The sequence below is a fragment of the Cheilinus undulatus genome, linkage group 21, assembly GCF_018320785.1.
Source record: "Cheilinus undulatus linkage group 21, ASM1832078v1, whole genome shotgun sequence".
In the NCBI taxonomy this organism is placed as follows: Eukaryota; Metazoa; Chordata; class Actinopteri; order Labriformes; family Labridae; genus Cheilinus; species Cheilinus undulatus.
The window spans coordinates 2,944,119-2,967,289 of record NC_054885.1 but is presented as its reverse complement, the minus strand read 5'-3'; the positions used below and the strand labels follow the sequence as shown (position 1 = coordinate 2,967,289).

Sequence of the window (23,171 nt, the reverse complement as noted above, 5' to 3'; positions counted from 1 at the left end):
TGTTCTGTGTATCATTCCAGGAAGCGTGAACTCCTCAGCGATGGGCATGTGGTTCTCCGGGTGCTTTTCTGAGCACCAGGTTATGCAAATTAATATTGAAATCATAGCAGCTGCTCACACCTGGTTTTTATATTACATTCTTTCATCCCCACATGAAAAGCAGACTCATCATTTCTTGTTTATTTGATTTTGTTTCAGAAATGAAAACTAGAAAATAAACAATTTTTTCATTATTTGTTATTCAATTATTATAATCAGATATTAAATGAACAAATGAGACACGGATTTGAATCTGATTGGGACAGGGCTCATCTCTACTTACAGATTGTATTTACTCGACTCAAGACCAGTCACCTAAATGCTGTTATGTTTTCGATAAGCTTCCAGAGCAGTGATTCTCAACCTGGGGGTCGGGACCCCATTTGGGGTCATGAAACACTAAGAAGGGGTCACCGGATGCCTTAAAAAAATGGAGAATACTTTTGAAAGCTTTTTTTTTTCTCGCCCAATTTCTTTACTATTATTTGCCACTTTTCATCAATTTTGCACTATTTGGACCCAGTTTTGCCTCTTTGCTCCATTTCTGTCAAATTTTAACCCATTTTTGTCCCTTTTTACCAACAATTTTGCCAATTTTAACACATTTTTTGGCACTTTAAACTCATTTTTACCAATTTTAAACCCTTTACACCACTTTTTACTGCCTGTTTAGCCACTTCTAAACCAATTCTTCCCACTTTTTGTAAATTATTGCCTCTGTTGACCCATTATTGCCACTATCACTAACTTTTGTTGCATTTTATGCCAATTTTTGCCCATTTCAACTACATTTAACTGTTTGATATGCCCATTTTGACCAGTTCAACCCCAAGTTCTGACTATATATCTCTCCCATTTGTCCCATTTTGCCAGTTAAAAGCAAATTTTCACACTTTTCAATCCAAACTTTTGCCACTTTAAACCTATGTCTGCCACTTTCTAATCCCCTTGTCCCACTTTTTGTGCCTGTTTTTACCACTTCAATCCATTTTTGCCATTTATTGCTCTTTTTGCCACTGTTATGTACATCTAGCCACCTTTTTTGGGACATTTTTTCAACTATTCAATCCTGTTTTTAAGAAAAGGGATTTCCATTTTTAAGATGACTATATACTACGGCACAAATGACTTAAAAATGGATATCTGCAATATTAAGAGTGGTTATTATTCAGGTTAAATGTAAAACATGGATATCTTGCTAACTTTACAATGGACCATGATTTTCCTGACCTCCATAGGCCTCCAGTTTGGCTGGGCCCCAGAAAGCTCTCCCATTTATCCCCCCTTATTGACAGCCTTGTCTGTACATAACTATTCTCGGATGTGCATGGCTATGTTCAACCACCTTCAGGTCCAGTGGGGGTCCCTGGTCTCTGGCACCTTTATTTTGGGGGTTGCGGGCTGTAAAGGTTGAGAACCACTGTTCCAGAGAGCAGTGCAGAGCTGAGGCAGACATTTCTGTACAGCTTCACCATCTGCAGAGGTGCATGGAGGAAACAGAAACCTCCAGAAACAGCACAGCTTTATCAGACTGATGTGTTTCAGCTTGCAGCATTAATCAGGGTCATCTGGTGAAGGCTCTCTCCCTCTGCTACCTGTTGTGCCTAACGCTGAGCTTTACCTGCTACCTGTAATAGTCCGGTTTATTTCTGGCTTTGGAGACGAGGGTTTCTCAATTGGAGATGTGGGCTGCAGCTTCAGTTCAAGGCCTTCATCTGCAGCCAGTTTAAAACAGCCTCATTTATTTCCTGTTACATGATGTAAATCTAACTTTAAAATAACATGTAACTGAACATGGACATGTTCATAAATCTGGACTTCTCTCCTCCAAACCCATTAAATAAGGGAAAACAAGAAGTGATCAGTTTGATAGGGCTAGCTTGGCTGTGATGAAGTTCTCAGGTTTTGGGTTTCTTCCATGGTGGAGCCCTCTCAGGAGGCTGGAGCCACTGTACCATAATCCTGAGAGTGAAAGTGTAATTGTAAAATAGCAGCTAGGTTCACAGAGGCCTCCACAGAAGAGGAAGTGTTAAATCACACCGGCTGATTTCTCCTCGGAGCCCGACGGAGAAATTGAGAATGAAGGCTAATAAAGAAAGCTGACAGGGCCGGCTCCTATTAACCATGCAGCACTTTATCATCATGATTTAAACATCCTGCAGCTGAGTGCTTCTGACAGAGCAGCAACAACGGGGCTCTTCCACCCTGACACCAACAGTTGCTTGCTATTTGAATGGGTAATGTGCCGTGAATAATGTCTGTCATGTTCTATATGATCAACCAGCCAGTGTGCTTTGGACATAAATTGTGCATTGGAGCGTTCAGGCTGGATCTGAGCTTGACAGTCTGGTGCAGAGAGAAAAGTGTCTCCAGATTGGAGGGATTTAAATAAAGACTCCAGGGATTCAAGAGAAGAGCTGGGCTATATTTGGTTCTTCTGGTGTCTGTGTTTGAGTGTACAGTCTCACAGGGAGATCCTGGTTCAAAAGTGGAAGTTTTACCACAACTACCTAGAATCTGGAGTAGAAGTTACACCATTATTTAAGACAGTATGTGTCTTAAACTCAGGAGTATGTCAGCAGTGTAACCTGCAGCCTAAAGACATGCAGGAGTCACACAGACTGCTGCACAGAGCTCTGATGGGGATTTCAGACTGGATTTTAATGATTGGTCATAAAAAGCTCAGCTCTGCTTCAGATCACATAATGAAAATTACACATCCTATGATGTGACCAACACACATGTGCACATCGCCATTGTGGTTTTAAAATGATATTTCACATTCAGGATGATTTGCGTCACCATCTGTCTTTGTTTTTGTGCAATTTTTAATCCTGCAAACAAACAGGAAGTTATTTCAGCTCTCTGCCTTCCTGAACTGTACACCGCTTTCCACATTATTATGCAAATGACATTTTTCTCTTATTTTCCTAAATATTAATGCAAATGACAGAATATTTTTCAAGTCATCAGCCGTTAGAGCATAATTCAAATGTTTTTGAACAAACTTCATAATGATAACCATTATTTTTTAAAATAAAACCTCAAAATGCACTGTTCCACATAATTAGGAAGGCCACAAGTGTCAAGCAATTTGGGAATGAAAACATTAGATATTTCAGGAAAAATGAATCGTGATCAATGTACTGTGAAGACATTTGTGGCTGATTCAGAGCACAGACGGGTTCCTGCAGATAAAGGCATAATGAGGAAGGTTTCTGTCAGACAAATTCATCAGATTAAGAGAGCAGCTGCTAAAATGCCATTACAAAGCAGCACAGGTATTTGAAGCTGCTGGTCCCTCTGGAGTCCCACCAACCTCAAGGTGTAGGATCCTCCAGAGGCTTGCAGTCGTGTATAAACCTACTATTCAGCCCCCCCTAACCAATGCTCACAAGCAGAAACGGTTGCAGTGGGCCCAGAAATACATGAAGACTCATTTTCAAACAGTCTTGTTTACTGATGAGTGCTGTGCAACCCTGGATGGTCCAGATGGAGGAGTAGTGGATGGTTGGTGGATGGCCACCATGTCCCAGCAAGGCTGTGACGTCAGCAAGGAGGGGGCGGAGTCATGGGGAGAGAGCTGGTAGACCACTTTAGGGTCCCTGAAGGTGTGAAAATGACCTCGGCAAAGTATATAGAGTTTCTGACCGACCACTTTCTCCCATGGTACAAAAAGAAGAACCGTGCCTTCTGTAGCAAAATGATCTTCATGCATGACAATGCACCATCTCATGCTGCAAAGAATCCCTCTGTGTCATTGGCTGCTGTGTGTCATGGTGTGGCCCCCATCCTCCCCTGACCTCGACCCTGTTGAGAACCTTTGGAGCATCCTCAAGCTAAAGATCTATGAGGGTGGGAGGCAGTTCACATCAAAACAGCAGCTCTGGGAGGATATTCTGACATCCTGCAAAGAAATTCAAGCAGAAACTCTCCAAAAACTCACAAGTTCAATGGATGCAAGAATAGTGAAGGTGATATCAAAGAAGGGCTCCTATGTTAACATGGAACTTGTCCTGTTAAGATGTTTTTGATTGAAATAGCTTTGATTTCAGTAAATATGACCTCCTAATGCTGCAAATTCAACACATGACCATTTTCACTTCTTTACACCCTATAAAATGTTGTTCAAAAACATTTAAATTATGCTCTAACAGCTGATGACTTGAAAAATATTCTGACTGTCATTTCCATTAATATTTTGGAAAATAAGAGAAAAATGTCATTTGCCTAATAATGTGGCAAGCAGTGTACATCCAGCGAGTCCTTAAAGGAGCAATGCTCACTGGATCACTGGAGGCTAAAGCTACTTCTACTGCTAGGTGCCTCATATGACTCAACATAAAAAAACCTCTGAAATATCCCTTTAAAACAAAAAGTCATGAATTGAAGCACATTTAAACAGCTGTTGTAATACGAGTCGCTGCAGCTCGTATTAAAGCCTCAGACACAGCAACAGAGTCGGATAGCTTCGTGATCTGAGTTGTTTGTCACTTTGCATTTTCTATAATACTGATCAACTGGCGGCCCAGGGGCCATATCAGACCCCCCAAAGCTCCCTGTCCAGCCCCCGAAAGATCATTCAATTCAGAAAAGGATGAAAAGAAGATGTGGTTTTAGGAGTATTCTTTGGCTTTAAATGTCTGCAGCTGATAAATTCATCCCACAAACAGTGAATATTGAAATAGTTTGGGAATGACTTCACATTTAATCTGTTTTTACAGAAATTTACTGTCATAATTAATAGATATTTAAGGGTTAAGGTTGGCAGAACTGCTGCAAAAATGACCAGATAAAGTGGTGAAAAGAGGTTAAGATGTGGCAGAAATTGGTTAAAAAGGGAAAAGGCGGCAAAAAGTATCCTAAATGGTTGCAACAACAAAAATAGTTAAAAAAGTAATAAAAATGGATTAAAAATAGGCAAAGATAGAAGAAAAATGGCAAAAGTGGATAAAAAAGTGGCACTAAGAGGATAAAATATGTGGGAAAAGTGGTTTAAAGGGGTTAAAGAATGCCAAATATTGGGTTTAAGAGGCAAAAATGGGTAAAAATTAGTTAGTACTCGTGTTAAATCACAATTGTGGAGGGCCCATTCTCTGGGATTTTCAGGGGCCCAGCTAGTTCTGTTGTCAGGCCTGCTGCCTGATAGATGACAGGGATAGGTCTCACTGGTAATGATTAAAATGTCCTGTGTTTTGACAGAAAATACAACTACTACTACCATTAAATGTTAAGCAGACCAAAATATTTATTTAATTTTTGTGTATTTGAAAGTCCGGCCCCCAGAGTTTCTGTCAAAGTAAATCTGTCCCTTGTGCAAATGTACTTGATGACCTCTGCTCTATAGTATCAGACATTACACGTACAGATTTGATTGGTTGTAAATGACTCCTCACAGCCACTTCTCAGCTGCCTGTCCAACACTATTACAGACTTTATTTAACTGAATGATCCTCAGATGTCTTTCTAATTGATTCTTTGTTCTCTGGCTCAGCTGCATTCTAAATTTTTTGTCTTTATCCCAGCTTGTTTGTCCATCATAAAAACAGGCTGTTAATCACAGAGCCAGTTCTTCTGTCGTTGTTTTGCTCTGAGAGGCTCTCATTAAGATTCTTTCGAGTATGTGTCCGCTGTCATCATGTGGGATATCATTAACACAGGCTTGATTTGAACCTGGCTAAGTTTTGACAGCAGGCAGCGCCACTTTCCGTGGTGAGAGGTCTGTCGTTGTCATGCTAATCAGACAGAGAGAAGGGCAATTATCAGCGTGTGGTTGTGCTCTCGGATGCTCGGTGGGATGCTGCTGCTGCTCCTTTAATGAGGCTCGGTGTTCGTGTCGACTTGGAGAAAAGAAAGGAGCTAACAGACGAGGAGGAGGGCGGAGAGGAGACGGCGAGAGTTGGCCGAGCAGCAAACCGAGAAAGCATGATTATATTTGTATTTTTATGAATCACTCTTAAGTGATGTATTTATAGTAAATCCAGTGAGTGGACTGGAGAGAGAGCTGGCCAATCAGCAGGGGAGCCTGAGCTTTTATCAGAGCTTGTAAACGAGCTATACTCTCTAATTAATCTCAGTTTGTCTCCAAGGCATCAGGATATATCCTGTAATGTAAAAGACAAACAGTCCTAATGCCTGTGTAAACACATTAATGGCTTTTTTATGTTCGACCAACAGGGAGTTAGTGATTATTGCTGGAGATTAGTGAGGGCCCGTGATAATTCAGTCTATTAGTGTGAGCTGGTTTTATGTAAACTGCAGTTAAAGCAGCCAGTGCAACAATAAAATAGAGCAGATTAACAAAAATATGACGAGTTTTATTGAACTTGGGTTCTTATTGCAGCTCAAAGAAAAGAAAAAATCAAATCAAAGAAAAAAGTGATAAAAATGTAACAATGAAGGATGCAAACATTTTAAAAACTAAACAAATAATGGTGCACTCTCTGTACACCAAAAATACTAACCTTAGTGTTACTGCACAGTGACTGTGCAGAACTACAAAGTTTATGAGAATAGGAATGTAAGTTAGAATATGCAACATACTGTTCTTCACACACTAAGAGCACAGCTGCATTTACTAAAACTATTGGCTAAATTTTGATATGACAGACTAGCGATGCATGCAGTTGGCCTGCTGGTAGTTGGCACCAGATTTACAAGTCAGTTAAACTGATGCTTTCAGGCTCACAATCCCAGTCAAACTCTGTCTTAGCTCCTGACTCTAGTCGCCTCTGTGCCTGGTTTTAACAGCTACCGATGTAAACAACAGTGAACTGATAGCATTGATAGAATCTCATAGAAACAGTGTAGTTTTGCACAATTTTGATCTGGACAATGGGGATAAAGTTTTACGTAGGCTTTGTCAGATTATACTCACATATAACTGAAGCCACCTGCGTGACCTGCAATGTCATGCTAGCACTGCTAATGCTAACCTCATTATGTAAACCAACATTGCGTTGTTACTGGTTTACCGTTTCAGTGCATAGTTCCGTGTTACTCAACCCTGCTCAACCAAAGAGCCAAATCATTCGAAAATATCTTTCTAAGAGCCACAATCTAAGTGGTTAAAAGTAGCAATAAAGGATAAAAGTGGCAATGAAAATAAGTTAGATGTGTCAAAAATGGTTAAAAGGGGCAAAAAAGTGGTAAAAATGGGAAACAGTAGGCATGAAATGACAAACATTGGGTGAAAATTGGCAAAAAATGTGGAGAAAAGTGGCCAAAAAAAAGGCAGAATTTGCAAAAATCTGGAAAGTGACAACAATATTAGTTACCGGTCGCAAAATGGTCAACAAGCGGCAAATATGTAGCAAAAAAATGAGTGAAAAGTGACTAAAATGGGCAAAAAGCAGCAAAAAGGTGGCAAAAATGGGCAAAAGGTAGCTTATATGGGCAACAAGTGGCAACAAAGTGGGAAAACATTGCAAATAACAAAATGCAAGAGATACATGGCAATAATGGGGAAAAAAGTTGGAAAAAGAAGTGGCAAAATGAGCTAAAAGCAGCAGAAATGGAAAAAAATAGATAAACGGGACAAAAATGTAAATAAGGGCAATGGAAATACACAGACAAAGAATAAAATTAAAGCCTACAGTATAAGTGTGGAAACAACCTGAATAAAGTAACCTGCAATCAGGGCTCAACATAAACTTTTTTGCTCACTGGCCACCGTGGCTACTTGTTTTTGAAAAGTTCCTAGCCACTGAGCATTTCCATTTCATTTTGTTGGTTATATGCCAAATTGGGTACGTCTGGTATGAAATGAAACACATGCACCATTTGCCTCTTAAATGGGCATTAAGTTTATTCTAATACTTAAACAATGACTTTAAATTAACTTTATTCAAAAAATCAGAAATGCAGCTGGTTTCATAAACATATCCAATTCTCTCTCAGACACATATCACTGATAAATTCCACTGGCCAAAGTGACTGCTTGAAGCCAATCTGGAACCTGCCACAGCTGAAATCCCCCTGCATTTGGCAAGTTGGCTGGTGTAAATGTAAAGCCCTGCTTGCAATGGATAATTTCTGAGGTCAAAGTTTCCCTTTTTTAAGGTTTTCTGGGGGAATAATATTTCAAATGAAAACTTAAAAGAGCCACAAATCAGGGCGCACCGGTAGTCGAGTGGTTAGGGCGCGCACTATGTATGCGGGTGGCCCGGGTTTGAATCCGGCCTTTGGCACCATTTTCCGCATGTCTCTCCCCACTCTCTTCCCTGTTTCCGAGTCTATCCACTGTCCTCCTCTATCTAATAAAGGTCCAAAAAGGCCCAAAAATAAATCTTAAAAAAAAAAAGAGCCACAAATCATCACACAAGAGCCACACGTTGAGTATCACTGGTATAGTCAGTTTACAGAATGTGCTTTCGTGACTTTAGGCTTGCTGGCAACACCAGTCTAATTTGCATTCAGGCCATGTTCACATGACAACGTTTTCAGGTGAAAACGCGGAACTTTTGTCGCATTTTGGCTGTCCGTTTGCACAAGAACAGCATTTTGTTGCCTGAAAACGGAACAATTTGGAAACAGGCTCCAGAGTGAAAGTTTTTCAAAGCACCCCCATCTCCGTTTCTGTGTAAACTGGGGCTGAACGATTTGGGAAAATAATCTAATTGCAATTTTTTCCCCAGTATTGCAATTGCAATTTTATATATGGTTATTTCTTAAGTTGGTAGAAGGATTTTTTTTAGACCATTCTAAAAAAATGCCTGTGGAAGATAGCATGATCTGTAATGCAAAACATCTCTGCTGCAAAAAAAAAAAGTTTTTAACTATTTTGACACAAATTCAGGTTAAAGAAATATTTCACCTTCTGCGATTTGAAAATTGCAGCAGACCATATTGCAATTTAATCTAATTTTTGATTAATTGCCCAGCCCTACTGTAAACAGGGAAAACGGCACTTTCTGAAAACGTACATGCGCACTACGGCTGCAGTCAGCTGTCAAGCGTGAGTTTCACAGCACTCTGAACCGAGCCGTGGCAGCTCGACCTGAGCCGTCTGAGGTAGTTACCTCTGATTCAGGTTGTCACATACAGCTGGATTTAGAATCTCATGCTGCAAAGAATCCCTCTGTGTCATCGGCTGCTATGGGCATAAAAGAAGAGAAACTCATGGTGTGGCCCCCATCTTCCCCTGACCTCAACCCTACTGAGAACCTTTGGAGCATCCTCAAGCTAAAGATCTATGAGGGTGGGAGGCAGTTCACATCAAAACAGCAGCTCTGGGAGGATATTCTGACATCCTGCAAAGAAATTCAAGCAGAAACTCTCCAAAAACTGACAAGTTCCATGGATAGAGAATCATATTATTGGGAGGTTTGTTTAATAAAATTTGAATTGTGCTCTAACGGTTGATTTGCATCAACTATTTAGGAAACCAGAGAAAAATCTCATTTGCATAATGATTTGGAGCGTAGTGTATTAGTGGTATATTAAAGCTTATGGAGAGCGGATATTGATGAAAAATATCTATCTTGTCTTGCTAGATGTCAAAGATGTGAAAACACATGAACAATGGTTTTAGAACAGACTGTTTTAGTTTGTTTTTGTCTCCTTTGTCTTTGTGTCTTTGTGTCTTTTTCTGCTGCAGAACAAATCCTCATGGTGCAGCTTTTGTTCTGATTGTTGTCACAGTTTAATGTGGGAGGTCTTATTTTTCTAGTGTTTTTACAGGTTTTGATAAACTCTCTGCATTTGTCTTCTTTCCAGTCAGGGACAGCAGCTTAGGACAATGCGATACTCCTAAAGACCCCCGATATCCAGACTGCGCCAGCAAGATGGATGTAAGTCTTCATATCTCTTTTCATTATTCCACACAGAGAAAACTCGCCGTCGTCCTTCTCATCCGCTAACCTTGGTGAAACATAAAGTTTAATACAATATGGACTCAGAGGGGAGTGTGAGAAACAAAATGTCCTGGGTGACAGATAAACAGCCCTTTGATAAGAATAAAACACCAGCAGCTTTATTTATACTCTTTATACACACTAAGAAGAAGTACTATACACAATACAGCATGTCCTGACCTTGTCTCCTATCAGCATAAAGAAATACTAGCACAGATTTCTTCCACATGCACCTCTAGTTAAAGCTGCAGCCAGGACTAAGGGTAGTGTGAGGTTAAGGGGATGCATTCACTAGCATTAACCCTGCTGCTGTGTGCTTGTTGTAAATGATGTTCAGGACAGGCCACGCCCTCCTGACATCATCCTAGATCCATTAAACATGCATTGACTCACTAAAACCCTTGAGTATTTAAAATATGGGTACAAACGATTGTTATATTTGCATCCATTCAAACAGGAGCAGCTCCAGGATCACAGTTATGGATGAGCCCTCCACATTAGTCTGAGCCTGTAGATCTCAGACAGTCACTGTTACTGTGAGACAATACCTCTGTCTAAAGAGACATGCATGCATAAAACTCGTATTAAAGTTGCAGTTTGGCTAGGGTTTAGATTAAGGTAATGGTTAGGGTACCAAAAAATAAAACTTAAAAACTCAGCCTACTAACCTCATTACAACATTTAATAAAGCCAAGTTAACAGTCTGCTTACAGGAAAGATCTCAGATTTCTTGAAAACACTTTATCCAGAAATGTAGCTAAATAGCTACATTATCTAAAGCTCAAGAAGCCAATGGATTTGTAAACTTATGAAGCTAATGCTACAATGTAAGCTACATAGCTATGTTATCTACATAGCTAAAGCTCAAGAAGCCTATGGATATGTAAACTTATGAAGCTAAAGCTACTATATATATATATATATATAAATATATATATATATATATATATGTATATACTATATATATATATTTATTTCTTTATTTATTAACTTTATTTTAATGCCTTCTAGGACGCTTCATAACTCATTATAGAGCCTAGCTGACTTTAAGATGGCTAGAGACATGGCCAGGACATGCCAATATCTTGAAAAAATTTATTTTATAGGCATTAACTTTAATCAGGGCCAGATTGATCACTAATTTCCTGGACTGGTTTGATGAGAGTGAAATAGAAGGTAGAAAAACTGACTAATAGATAGAGTGAAACAAACAAATAGGGAGTAGTGCAGGCAATGACAGTGTCTTTAATATGGCAATGATAATTACGTCTGACTGGCTAATTAAGTCATTTTTCTCTGGGCAGACCAGAGGCTTCAAATTAAAGTTGGGTTTAAAATATGAGTGTGAATTTAAATGACAGCGAAGTGCCTGAAGGCTGTTCTGAACTCTTTAACCTTCTGCCAGTTTAAATGACAGGACGACGTAGAGGATGGATTTAAATCTGGCCTCCAGTGGCGCCTCTCTCCTTCTTTATGTTGGAATAAGAGTTTGTTAATAACCAGGTGATTCCCTGACAGTTTCTTTGACATTTTCAAATCTGTACCCTCCAGTGGATGCGGGCTCGCTGGACCTCAGACCCCTGCTACGCCTTCTATGGAGTGGACGGATCTGACTGCTCCTTCCTGGTCTACCTGAGCGAGGTGGAGTGGTTCTGTCCCCCGCTACCCTGGAGGAACCAGACCGCCACGCCCACCCTGAAGCCTCCGCCAAAGAGACAGGTATTTCTATTAGGGTTGACAGAAGGGAAGAGTTTTAGAAATGGTGCTGTTGGAGTAAATCGTCTAATAATATCAAAGTTATGAATCACAGTGGAAGAACATCAGTTGAATTTAACTCTTAGGGATTGTTTTGATATTTGTCACACTTAAGCTACTAAGTGCAAAAAATGCACTTTTTATACAGTAGCTATAAAAAATTATTACACATTAATATTTTATTCTAGTCTCACTGAACTATTTTTTCCTACAACTGACCTAATTATAATTGTCAAATATTCATTCATTTTTAATAATTTTACCCTTTGAATGCAAGTTTTTATAACATGATGTCACCATGTTTTATGAGGAAAAAAACAGAAAAATGAATTGTGTTCAATATGCTACATGCATTTAATTTTTTTTGTGTTGAATACACAAAAAGCCTGGGCTATTTCAATGATTAGCAGCAATATTTATTTTTATGCATTATCAATATTTGTGCACTGTCCAATACTCTCAATCTGCTAAGTGTAAAAATGCACTTTTTCATACAGCAGCTATAAAAATATACATTAATATTTTATTCTACTTTCATTTAGCTAATATTTTCCATCTACAACTGACCTAATTATTGAGACGAAACGTTCACTAATTTCTAAGGATTTTAACCCTTTGAATGCCCGTTTTCTGTCGTGATGCCACCATGTTTTGCATGGAAAAAAAAACAGATTTTTTTTTTTTCAATGTGTTACATGCAAAGTACATTTTTTGTGCTGAATTATTACAGCCTGGGAAATGTCAATGATTAGAGGCAACATTGATTTTTGTGCAGTTATTTTCTATGTAGTGTCAAATACTCACTCTCAAACTGCTAAGAACAAAAAATGCACTTTTCATACAGCAGCTATAGAAAATATTATACATTAATATTTAATTCAACTTTAATTGAGCTGCCTATTTCACCTACAACTTAGCTTATTATTGATTCTAAATATGCATAAGATTTGAACCCTTGGAATCCAAGTTTTTTGTCATGTGTTTTTCGATTAAGAAAAAACAGAAAAATTAAATATTTTCAATTTGCTACATGCAAATGTTTTCTTTTGTGTTATGGATTACAGCCTGAGATATGTCTATGAGAAGTAGCAACATAGATTTTTATGCATTATTGGTTTTTGCTTGTTTAGCATGTTAATTTCTCCAAATGTTGAATACGGTCAAGCTGATGCCATCTAGTGGAGAGTAGCTCAATTCCAATGCAAAAGCCCAGATTCACACAAATATGATTGAATACTTAAATGGAAGTGAGATGAAAAATTGTGGTTTGAATGGATTTGAATGGAGCATTTTTTGCTCTTAACAGCTTGAGTGTAACTCTTTTATGTAAATGGTGTATTTTAGACTTCATGCCATATACATGCATGCATTTGTAAAAGGATGAAGGATGAAAAGCCTGTAAAACATGCTCAACCTCCCCTAAGGGTTAAAGTGGGAGCGGTTTAAACTTGAAGAAGTGAAATCTTCTTAATAGAATATGAAAATGTTTGAGAACGAAACCCGGAGAATGTGGTATTATTTAAATCATCTTTTTGTTGAGTTTTTGTAGCTGATCTTTGACGTTTCAGATTGATTCAAGCTGAGCATTTATAATTTAATTCTTTGATCAGGAACTCCCGTGAGACTGAAAACCCCACTCTCTCTCCATCTCTTCCTCTCACTGTCAATCCTTCCTGCATCATTTGATATCTAATTTCAGCTCCAACTCATGAACCCTCCAATCCCTCCTCCATCCTTATCCCAGTGTTTCCCTCCTCCTCTTCCTCCCCAGAGTAATGTTCAGGCTGCGCGGCGGGCCCTGATGTGAATTCATTCTGCAGCTCTACCTTCTGCTCTAATTGCACGCCTGTACTCACTGAATCTAATCCCCAGGCTTCCCCTGGGTGCTCTGCGTTTTGCTGCGCCGTACAGGAGCCGCTCTCCAGAGCAATAACTCACCTGCATTGTGCGAGTACAGTACAGCTCTGCATATTGATTTTGTCTTTGAGGGGATCACAGACGCTCTCAGTTTCTCCTCCTGTGTGGGTGTGTTTGAGGGGGACCGTTTGTGTTCATCAGCTCCTTATGTGTGTTTTTAGAAGTCCTCAGTGCGGTGACTTCATTGATTAATACTCCACGCTGGTGTTTGTGCTGTTAAGCAGCGAGTAGAGGAGGGAATATAAAATACCAATAGGGTGTTTATGAAGAGAAATCAGGCAGGCATCCCTTAGTCAACCTTTGTGAAGTCTCAGCTCCATGAAACTGTCAGATAACAGCATGGAAAGGCTCTCTGTACTCAGAGATAATGTAGGAGCTGGCTATTAAAGCAGAGGGATCCTAGATAGAGTGATGCTGGACCCTGAGGCAAAATCTTACCTTGGCTTGAACTAGTTCCTCCTGCCTATATCATCCTGCTATATCTGTGTTATCCAGTTTACTACAGGGCTAGATGATAAAGATGCTAAACACTCGAAATATTACAAATAATGAGTAGGTTTGCATATAAACCAATAAAGCAATTATTACTTTCACATAGGCAACCAGTTGAGGCCTGTAGCACCCTATAATGTATTAATTTCCTGAAAATGTAATAATATTTGCACTTAACTCAATGGAAAATGTAATAAAACCCAATAATGTAATAATTTCACCAATAATGTAACAAAATATTCTGACTGATATTGTAATAACATTTTTACTGATAATGTAATACCTTATTTTTTTCAGAACTGATAATGTAATACTTGACAGATAAAGTAATATGTATGTTCATTTTCAGTCCAGAGTTCTACATTTTGTGTTTTAAGAATCTAAGAATGTGATTTACACTGGATTTGAAACAACAGAATGACTATTGGGTTAAATTGCAGACCCTGAGTATCATACAGCCGTATGCACATGTGCAAATACTCAGGGACATGCAACTACATCCTGGTCTTACTGAGTGGGTGATGGACTTACCTCCTTGGGAGACCAGATTGTTACAGCGTTGACCACATAGACCGCATAGAAGCTGAACTTCCTGTTGGACTGTAAAAGAGCTGACCGTCTTATACAGGTAAATCTCATGATATAATGTAAGTATGACAGTATGTCAGCTGACCCCTATGTCCCTTGACATAGAGTAAAATGTCGATTTGACATTGAAAGTGATATAATAACCATTTATGAGTGGATATGTAGGCCCATGTTTATGTCAGGTGTCATGTAATGTGTATGTACGTAGGTGTTATGAATGCTTATGTATACCCTCTTCAAATGAAGTGTTGCTGACAGTTGTTTTGTTGGTTTGTGGTTGTTGTCTCCCAAGGAGGTAAGTCCATCACCAACTCAGTAAGACCAGGATGTAGTTGCATGTCCCTGAGTATTTGCACTTGTGCATACGGCTGTATGGTACTCAAGGTCTGCAATTTAACCCAATAGTCATTCTGTTGTTTCAAATCCAGCGTATATAACATTCTTAGATTCTTAAAACACAAAATGTAGAACTCTGGACTGAAAATGAACATACATATTACTTTATCTGTGAAGTATTACATTATCAGTTTTGAAAAAAATATTACATTATCAGTAAAAATGTTATTACAATATCAGTCAGGATATTTTGTCACATTATTGGTGAAGTTATTACATTGTTGGGTTTTATTACATTTTCCATCGAGTTAAGTGCAAATTGTATTACTTTTTCAGGAAATTATTACATTATAGGATGCTACAGGCCTCCACGTCATCCATTAATCCCTGATAATTGGACATCTTGAAGGGCATTAACCCTTACGTGATTGGCTGTTGGAGCTGAGTGGCGATAATTAGTTTCAGCTGGGTGTCCTGCGTCCTGCATGAACCAACACTAAGCTGTAATGCTGTGAGAGATTTTCTTCAGTCTTGGCACAGATGTCCACTCTGACTCAAAGATTAACTCAGTAGATTTTGGAGATGGTCATCAGTCTTCATGATCAGCACTTGCTCTTAACATTTCTGTTGACATTTCAACTGGCTGTTTCTTTCCTTACCTCTGTGTTTTCACTGTCTGATGACTGGAAACATTTAGAGGCCTTTATCTGCCAGCCAGTGTCTCTGGCTGAAGGCAAGAACAAAGATTACAGTTTAAACCTGCTGTTTTTATAAAACATGCTTTGAGATAACATTCATTTTGAACTGGTGCTAAACAAAGAAATATTGATTGTTTGATTGGCATTGATTGAGCTGTTTCCACAGCAACAGGGAATTATGACTCCATCTTAAAAGGATCCAACTAAGCTGCTATGACTCACAATAAAATGAGCATTTTTGAGAGTGAAGGAAAATGAAGGTAGGACTGCATGAATCCCAGCAACACCTGACGAGCTCTACTATCCTAAAAATACTATTGTTCAGATAATGTTTATTTTGGTTTTACTGCAAGTGTCTGTAAAATAATATATTGATTTTAGTGTCGCCTAGCTCCTCTTTGTTTTGGCCCACGTTTCTTATGCCAAAATACAAGAACCATCTTTAAAGCCCACTGTTGCTTTTAAAGTACAGAGGCAAACAAAACCATCAACAACAAAATCAACGATTTCTGCAGTACTCCCATCCCTAGTAACCAAAGATTGAATATATGAGAAAACACAACTGTTGTGCTTTCTGTAATCATTAGGCAGAAAATATTTTTACATTCATACGGCCCCTTTGTTGTTCGTTGTGCTATTTTGCAATTGATTGCAGTGCATGGAGTGAAATTCATCATATCCTTTGGTTTCAAGTGTGGTCCTGGAAAATCTTTGTTTCAAGGGCTATTTAGCCCTTGGCCCTTATCACTAGCCCTTGATTCAAAAGAGAATTGGGTTACCCTTTCACCTGACATGAACACACAAAACCAAGGGGTAGGGCTAAGATAAGTGCTAAGGGATAGGAATGGGATTCACCCTAAATTAAGGTTTTGGCTTAGGAGTGGCTTAGTCAGCGTCATGTGGCATGACCTTAAACAGGCCGTTTGAGCTTGAAAACCCTCCAGTGTTGCTGAATTTAAAAAATTCTGCAACAAATAAGCGGGACAACATTACTGAACAATGATGTGAAAGACTCAGGTGGCTTTCACACTAGGGGCCCGGTCCCAGATCTGAGTGCACTTGAGCCCAAAGTCCGGTTAGTTTCGGTAGTGTGAATGCAAACGAACCACGCCCGGGCACCAGGCCCACTTTGGGAGGTGGTCTCGGGCGCGATTCAAGTGGACTCTGGCACGGTTCAGATGAGATGTGAATGAACCACGCTTGGGACAGAGCGTCGTATCAGCTTTATGACATCATCATAAAAACTAAACTTCTTTCCACAGCGCAGCAGTTTGTTCACTTTTTTCCTCAATAAAGGGCGGAAATCATCAGAATCCAGCCAACAAACAGTCTGTTGTGACTCACCTTACAGATGAACACACAAGAGCAAAGGAAAAAGTCTCCTGTCATCTGAAAAACCGCTGAATCTATGCAGCACGAGCCCAGTTAATCCTCTGAGCTGTAGTAGATGTGCAGATACGAAGAGCTAAGTTACTGGCATCTTAAAAACTGATTTTAATCATCCATGGCTGCAGGATGGACTTTTTGCCGGGTCAAAAAAAATAGTCTTCGCTCAGGTCATGACCCCAGTGGTTGCCATGGTAGCTTCTTCTTCTTTCTCCTCCTTTGCAGGGTTGTGAACCAACTACGTGCATACCACCACCTGCTGTTTCAGACAGAGTAAATACGAAAGGGCGCCCAGGCATGGTTTGATATTGCTAGTGTGAAAGCAAGCCAGGGGGGGAAGGGGGGGGGGGAGGAATCGTGAAAGCGCCATCAATGACAGTTATCTCAAACGCTTGTTTGCAGTTGTTGCCGCCAAGGATGGAACAGGGTCAGGTAGGTTTGGGGGGCTTCTTTAGATGGTGTCATACTGTTCCTTTTTGAAATCTTAATTGAGTCAAGTGAGGCCTGCAGGTCTTTAGGTGTCCTGGGTTCTATTTGGATCTCCTGGATGAGTCATCCATGTGTTCTTGGAATTATTTTGCTAGGCCAGCCACTCCTGGGAAGGTTCACCACTGTTCCAAGTTTTCTGCATTTGTGGATAATGGCTCTCACTGTGATTTTGCTGGAGTCCCAAAGGCTCAGGAATGGCTTTGTAAGGTATTGGTTTGACTTAAATGGTAGAGCAGGCACCCACATACAGAGGCTCGAGTTTTCCCCACTTGTGGGAAATGGTTGGATAGGCAAGGGGGTAATGAGTTTTTCTCATAGGGCCAGGTAGGTTTGGATGGTTTCTTTTCCCCTTAATAAATAAAATAATCATTTAAAACAGACGTGTATTTACTCAGGTTATGTTTTATGTAATCTTGAGATTTGTTTGATGATCTGGAACATTTAAGTTTGACAAATATGCAAAAAGACAACAAAATCAGGACGTGGATTATTACTTTATCACAGCCCTGTATGTTTTTATTTTAATGCCTGTACCCCCTGCTGTGTTGTAGCTGTTAGGGATGAGTATTTTCTGTCAGTACTCTAATTAGACACAAGCTCACTGTGTTTTCCCCGCATCCCTTGTCCTGTAAAAATACTCCCACCAAACAAGCAGACAGTATCTTTCTCGCTGCAGTTTCTTGTCTCCAGGAGAAGTTCTAACTCTGAACAACAGCCTGTTGTTCATTTTCTGGCCTGAAAGTTTCTCTCCGTCTTGTTTTTCAGGCCATTTTCCAGTCAGACATCGGGACTCTGTTGGAACAGATTGGGGGTGGAAAAGAATCACTGATCTTCATGAAGAGACGCATACGCAGGCTGGCTGCACAGTGGGCCACTGCCGCTCGCCGACTGCATGACAAGCTCCGAAACCGCTGGAGAGAGCAGAAAAGGGTGAGCCAGCATAAATGTGGTGGAGGATGAAAGTGTGGGATAAGTGTCTGTGTTGTGGTTTCATCTTTTTCAAAGTGTCGTGATTGTTGCAGCGTGATGAGCCAGCAAAAGGCCGTCGTGTAGTTCACTGCCTTCTCTTTCTTGTTGGTTTTTTTTTTCTGCAACTCTGCTCTTAATTTGATGTAAATCCATCTGCTAAGGCAGTAAAAACACTAAGAGACGGATGTTTGGGATCAAACAGTGCTGAGAAAACCAGACAGTCCCTGAACGCCTCCATGCTACGCTGCCAAGTTACTAGAGCAGCTCTGACATTTTCTTTGACTGTTATTTTCTCCTTTTATCTCCGGCTACTCGTGGTGACTGCACGATGGTGAATTACTAACGGTGTAGATGGAGAATGATGGAGAGTACTGTTGGACCCACTGATTGGCTTTGGTGCACTTTCACTGCTGACATTTAAAGGGACATTTCCACAGAGCATCGGAGAGAGCACTACACCTGCATGACTAGACGTGAGCTTAAATGGCATGAAATGTTAGACTCCTCCTGGAGCTCATGCTGCAATTACTAACTGTGGTGCACACAAGTGCACGCTTTAAATGCAGTCCCTAGATGTCCAGGTTATTTTTGCATTTTAGGGTTATTTCCAAGGGGAGACACAGACTTGCTTGGTGTTGTTCTTTTATAACTTGATAAGCAAGACCAACTCTTTCACATGGGTGGGATATACAGTGCATATAACAAATAATCATCCCCTTTTTTCACCCTTTTATTGATTTTATAAATCAATCATGGTCAATATAATTTGCCCTCTTTAAAGTGACTGACCTAATTCAACAACTGGTGCTAGTAGTCTCACAGTTAGTGAAATGGGGATCACCTGAGGTCAGTGAATGTGTCTCAGTGATTTTAGTATAAAGACACATGTGTCTGAAAGGTCTGGAATCAGTATCCGTGGCTACCATTACAGCATGAAGACAAAAGAACACTTCAAGAGAAAATGTTACAGAAAAGTCTAAGTCAGGGGATGGAGACAAAACATTTCCAAGGCTCTGAACATCCCTCAGAGTTCAGTTAAATCCATCATGAAGAAATGAAGGGACATGTCATATGTGTAAATCTGCCTAGATCAGACCGTCCTCACAAACTGAGCGAGCGTGCAAGAAGGAGACTAGTGAGAGAGGACACCCAGAAACCTATGACTACTCTGAAGGAGTCCCAAGCTTCAGCAGCTGAGATGGGAGAGACTCTGCACTGAGTCCACGACTAGGACTCGAGTTGCACTTAAGTCGCACACATCAGTGACTTGAGACTCGGCTCGGACTTATGGTTTGGGACTCGTCTCTTTGCTCTCCTCTCATCCTCGTCCTCTTTCATGCTGCATAACAATGACACACACAAACGCGACGCTCACGCACACACACCTGCTCTGAAATGCACGCTCACACGTTGGTAGTTCAGACCTCAGGCCTCCATCTGCTGAGGGCAAAAGTTTCAGAATACCTGAACTCTTTACCTTCTGCATTAAAGCTCCTCTCTGACCACGGAGGATCAGCCTCACTGCTGTTTCTGCTGCAGCTGTGTGTCTCTGTGTCACTCAGGTGAGTCAGGGGTGTGCGCTATGTTTAAATATTTTTGGTTAATATTCCCTAAATATATGTTTATGGGGAACAAATAAATGTTAAAATTAGGGCTGTAAAAATTGATGCGTTAATGCAGATTAATCCATCATCATGATTAATCTGATCAAAAATTTTAACGCAATTAACCCATCTACAGTGCAGAATGACTCAAAATCCCTGAAACATCTCTGGTAACGCATTTCGGGCAGTTTGTCCAAGTAGGGTTACCGTCGAGCATGCCGCTGTACATGCGCAAATGGGCCGTTGATCCGGTAGTGACCAACCAACTCAATATGGAAGATGCTAAACAGCACGTTGGCCCTCTCGATGGGAAATTTGAGTACAAAAAACCAAGACGGAAGTGTTATGCACATTCTGCAGGAAGGAGTTTTCTTTTCACCGAAGCACTTCCTGCTTAAAATACCACATCAACGCGAAGCATACGTTTGTCGTATGCACTTTAAGATATGCCTGAGTAAAATGTGACATAAATTATTATTTATAGAACTTCATTTTATTTTTTCATTCTGTTTATTTTATTTTTATTCAGGTGAAAAAAATTATACTGCCTCAGGTTATGTTCAAATACAGCTCTGTTGTTGTGTTTTTATGCACTTTTTGATGTGCTTTTGTCATGTTGCCAAATTTTAAGGGAGACTATGAGTAAAAATGAATATTTTTCATCAAATTGATCTATATTGTTTTGAAATTTGACATTACCAGCTGCTTACTGGGTGTCAAACATGTCTGGCCCGGCTACATTTCTTGATTTAAAAATTTGGCCCAGATGAATTTGTAATTGAATAGCACTGGCATAGATATTCTCTTCTTTCTTGAGTCTGTTTGCTTATGCAAAATGAAACGCGATTAATATAGATTAAAAATGAATGATATTTAATCATGATTAATTGGAATTAATCCACAGCAACCCTGTGATTAATATGATTCAAAATTTTAATCATTTGACAGCCCTAGTTAAAATCTCTGCATATTGGTTGTGAAGAAAACATTACTTAAAAATTTGACACGTCTGTGTTTATGCGGAATATAACTTCTTCACCAGTCAGAGCTGTATGGGAGAGTGGCAAAGAGAAAGACACTGTTGAAGAAAACTCAGATTCAATCTGGACTGGAGTTCACCAAAAGGCATGTGGGAGACTCCATGGTCAAGAAGAAGAAAGTTCTTTGGTCTGATGAGACCAAAATGGAGCTTTTTGACCATCACACAAGACGCAAAACACTGATATCACCACAAACACACCATCCCCACTGTGGAGCGTGGTGGTGGCAGCATCATGCTGGGGGGATGCTTCTCAGCAGCCGGCCCTGGAGGGAAAATCCTGTAAGACAATCTTATTCAGCCTATAAGAGAACTACAGCTTGGAGGGTTTATTTATGAGCTGAAGCGTACAGAGAAAGCTACACAGAAACAGTTTAGAGACAACAAGGGGAATGTTCTGGAGCAGCCGAGTCACAGCCTAAACCTCAATCTAACAGAGGTTTAGTGGCTGGACTTGGAAGGAGCTGTTCATGCTCAGCCCCTGTGCAACCTGACAGAATTTGAGTAGTTTAGCAAAGAAGAATGGAGTGAAATTGCAGAGTCTAACAGTTTGAGCCTTACTGAGACCTATCCACACAGACTCAGAGCTGAGACTGCAGCCAAAGGAGACTCTACTAAATACTGACTAGAAGGAGGGAATATTTATGCAGTAACCTATTTTATATTGCATATTTTTATTTGATTGCCATTACTTCGGCACACACTAGTGATAACTTCACATCAGTTTTGAGATGATAGGGTAAACACTTATCCTACAAATTTCTAGCTAACTGTGATTCTCACCTCTAGAGACAAGCACAATGCTCTGATTGATGCAGATATGAGCAGGGTGGGGTGGTATAAAAGAAAAAATGAATGGATATCCAGTTCCAGGTCTGATCCTCAGAAAAGAGGACAGAGTAAATATAGCAAGCAGATAAAGGATGCTGCAGCGAGGACAAAAGCTGGACAGAGATGGAAGTGGATGTTCCCCTCGTTATCATCAGAGATACTAATGAGTCACCATGCACACGTTGTTTTGCTTCAGCTCTAGCACAAACAGATGGAACATGTCCATCTCTGACTCAAACATCACATTAATACCAACTGGAACAGTGAAAGTGGAGCAGATACTAACTAACAAAGAGCTTAAAAATAGAGCCAAATTAGCACCGTCTTCGCTTAAACATCCGTCGTCTTTGCTGATTTCTATTTCCTGCCTTTAATGATGGAGGCCCAGCCTGCAGGGACGCTTTAATGGACAGGCACCATTACTGTCAAATGCACCATTATAATAAACAAAGCCCTCTCCCAGTAGGAAGGATGAGGCGTTTGAGGAGAGTCTAATGTTATTTACAGAACAGTCAGAAGCTTTGATTTATCCTGCTGAAAGAAAAGGATCAAACCGCACACACGGCAGAGTGCCAGGACGCTGTCAGCACATTTACACAAAGAAAAACTCCACAGTATTTATTTCATTTTTCTGTGTTTGATTTAAAGTCTCAGAGTTTGAGATCTGAAACTGTCAGCCTCAGACAAACACTTCATTTAATCTCAGCCCGCAGGGAGCTGGTCTTTATCTCAGAGTGACTGACGGATGGATGTTTCTGAGGTGTTCAGAGTGAAGGAGGGGGGCTGCTGGCCAGGCAGGTGGATCATAGTCCCATGTACAGGGTTATAGTCCTCTACACCAGTGGTTTCCAGCGTGGGGGTCACGGGATGCCTTCGAAACCTATTTTTTTCATATTTAACCAATTTTAATGAAAAAGATGCATAAAATTAGTTAGATGTCAAATACAAACATGGTCATTTAGTGAGATTAATGCTGAAATCAAAGCTATGTTTGAAAAATATGTAAAAAGTCAGTTTTCCCTCAGATCAGTGCAGTAATGTCCATATATGTGTGTTGGATCAGTAGCATTGGTGCTAGCGTAGTTAACACGTGTCAAACCTATCGGCTCTGATGTTGAAAGTTTTTAATTGTAGTACTTTTTATCCGCTTTTCCCACCCTTTTGCAACCAAGAA

General features: G+C 40.0%; 1 protein-coding gene across 2 annotated transcripts in view; it reads left to right on the top strand.

Moving 5' to 3' along the window:
* LOC121503387 (alpha-1,6-mannosylglycoprotein 6-beta-N-acetylglucosaminyltransferase B-like) overlaps window positions 1-23,171 on the top strand; it is a 141,534-nt gene that overhangs the window by 48,410 nt on the left and 69,953 nt on the right. For both annotated transcript variants that reach the window (XR_005991368.1, XM_041777771.1), the window contains exons 5-7: window positions 9,757-9,830; window positions 11,445-11,612; window positions 18,320-18,484. Coding sequence is in view for 1 of the 2 variants with exons in the window: in XM_041777771.1 (XP_041633705.1) it covers window positions 9,757-9,830; window positions 11,445-11,612; window positions 18,320-18,484 (407 nt within the window). In the remaining variant the exon portion in view is untranslated. The remainder of the gene's footprint in view (window positions 1-9,756; window positions 9,831-11,444; window positions 11,613-18,319; window positions 18,485-23,171) is intronic.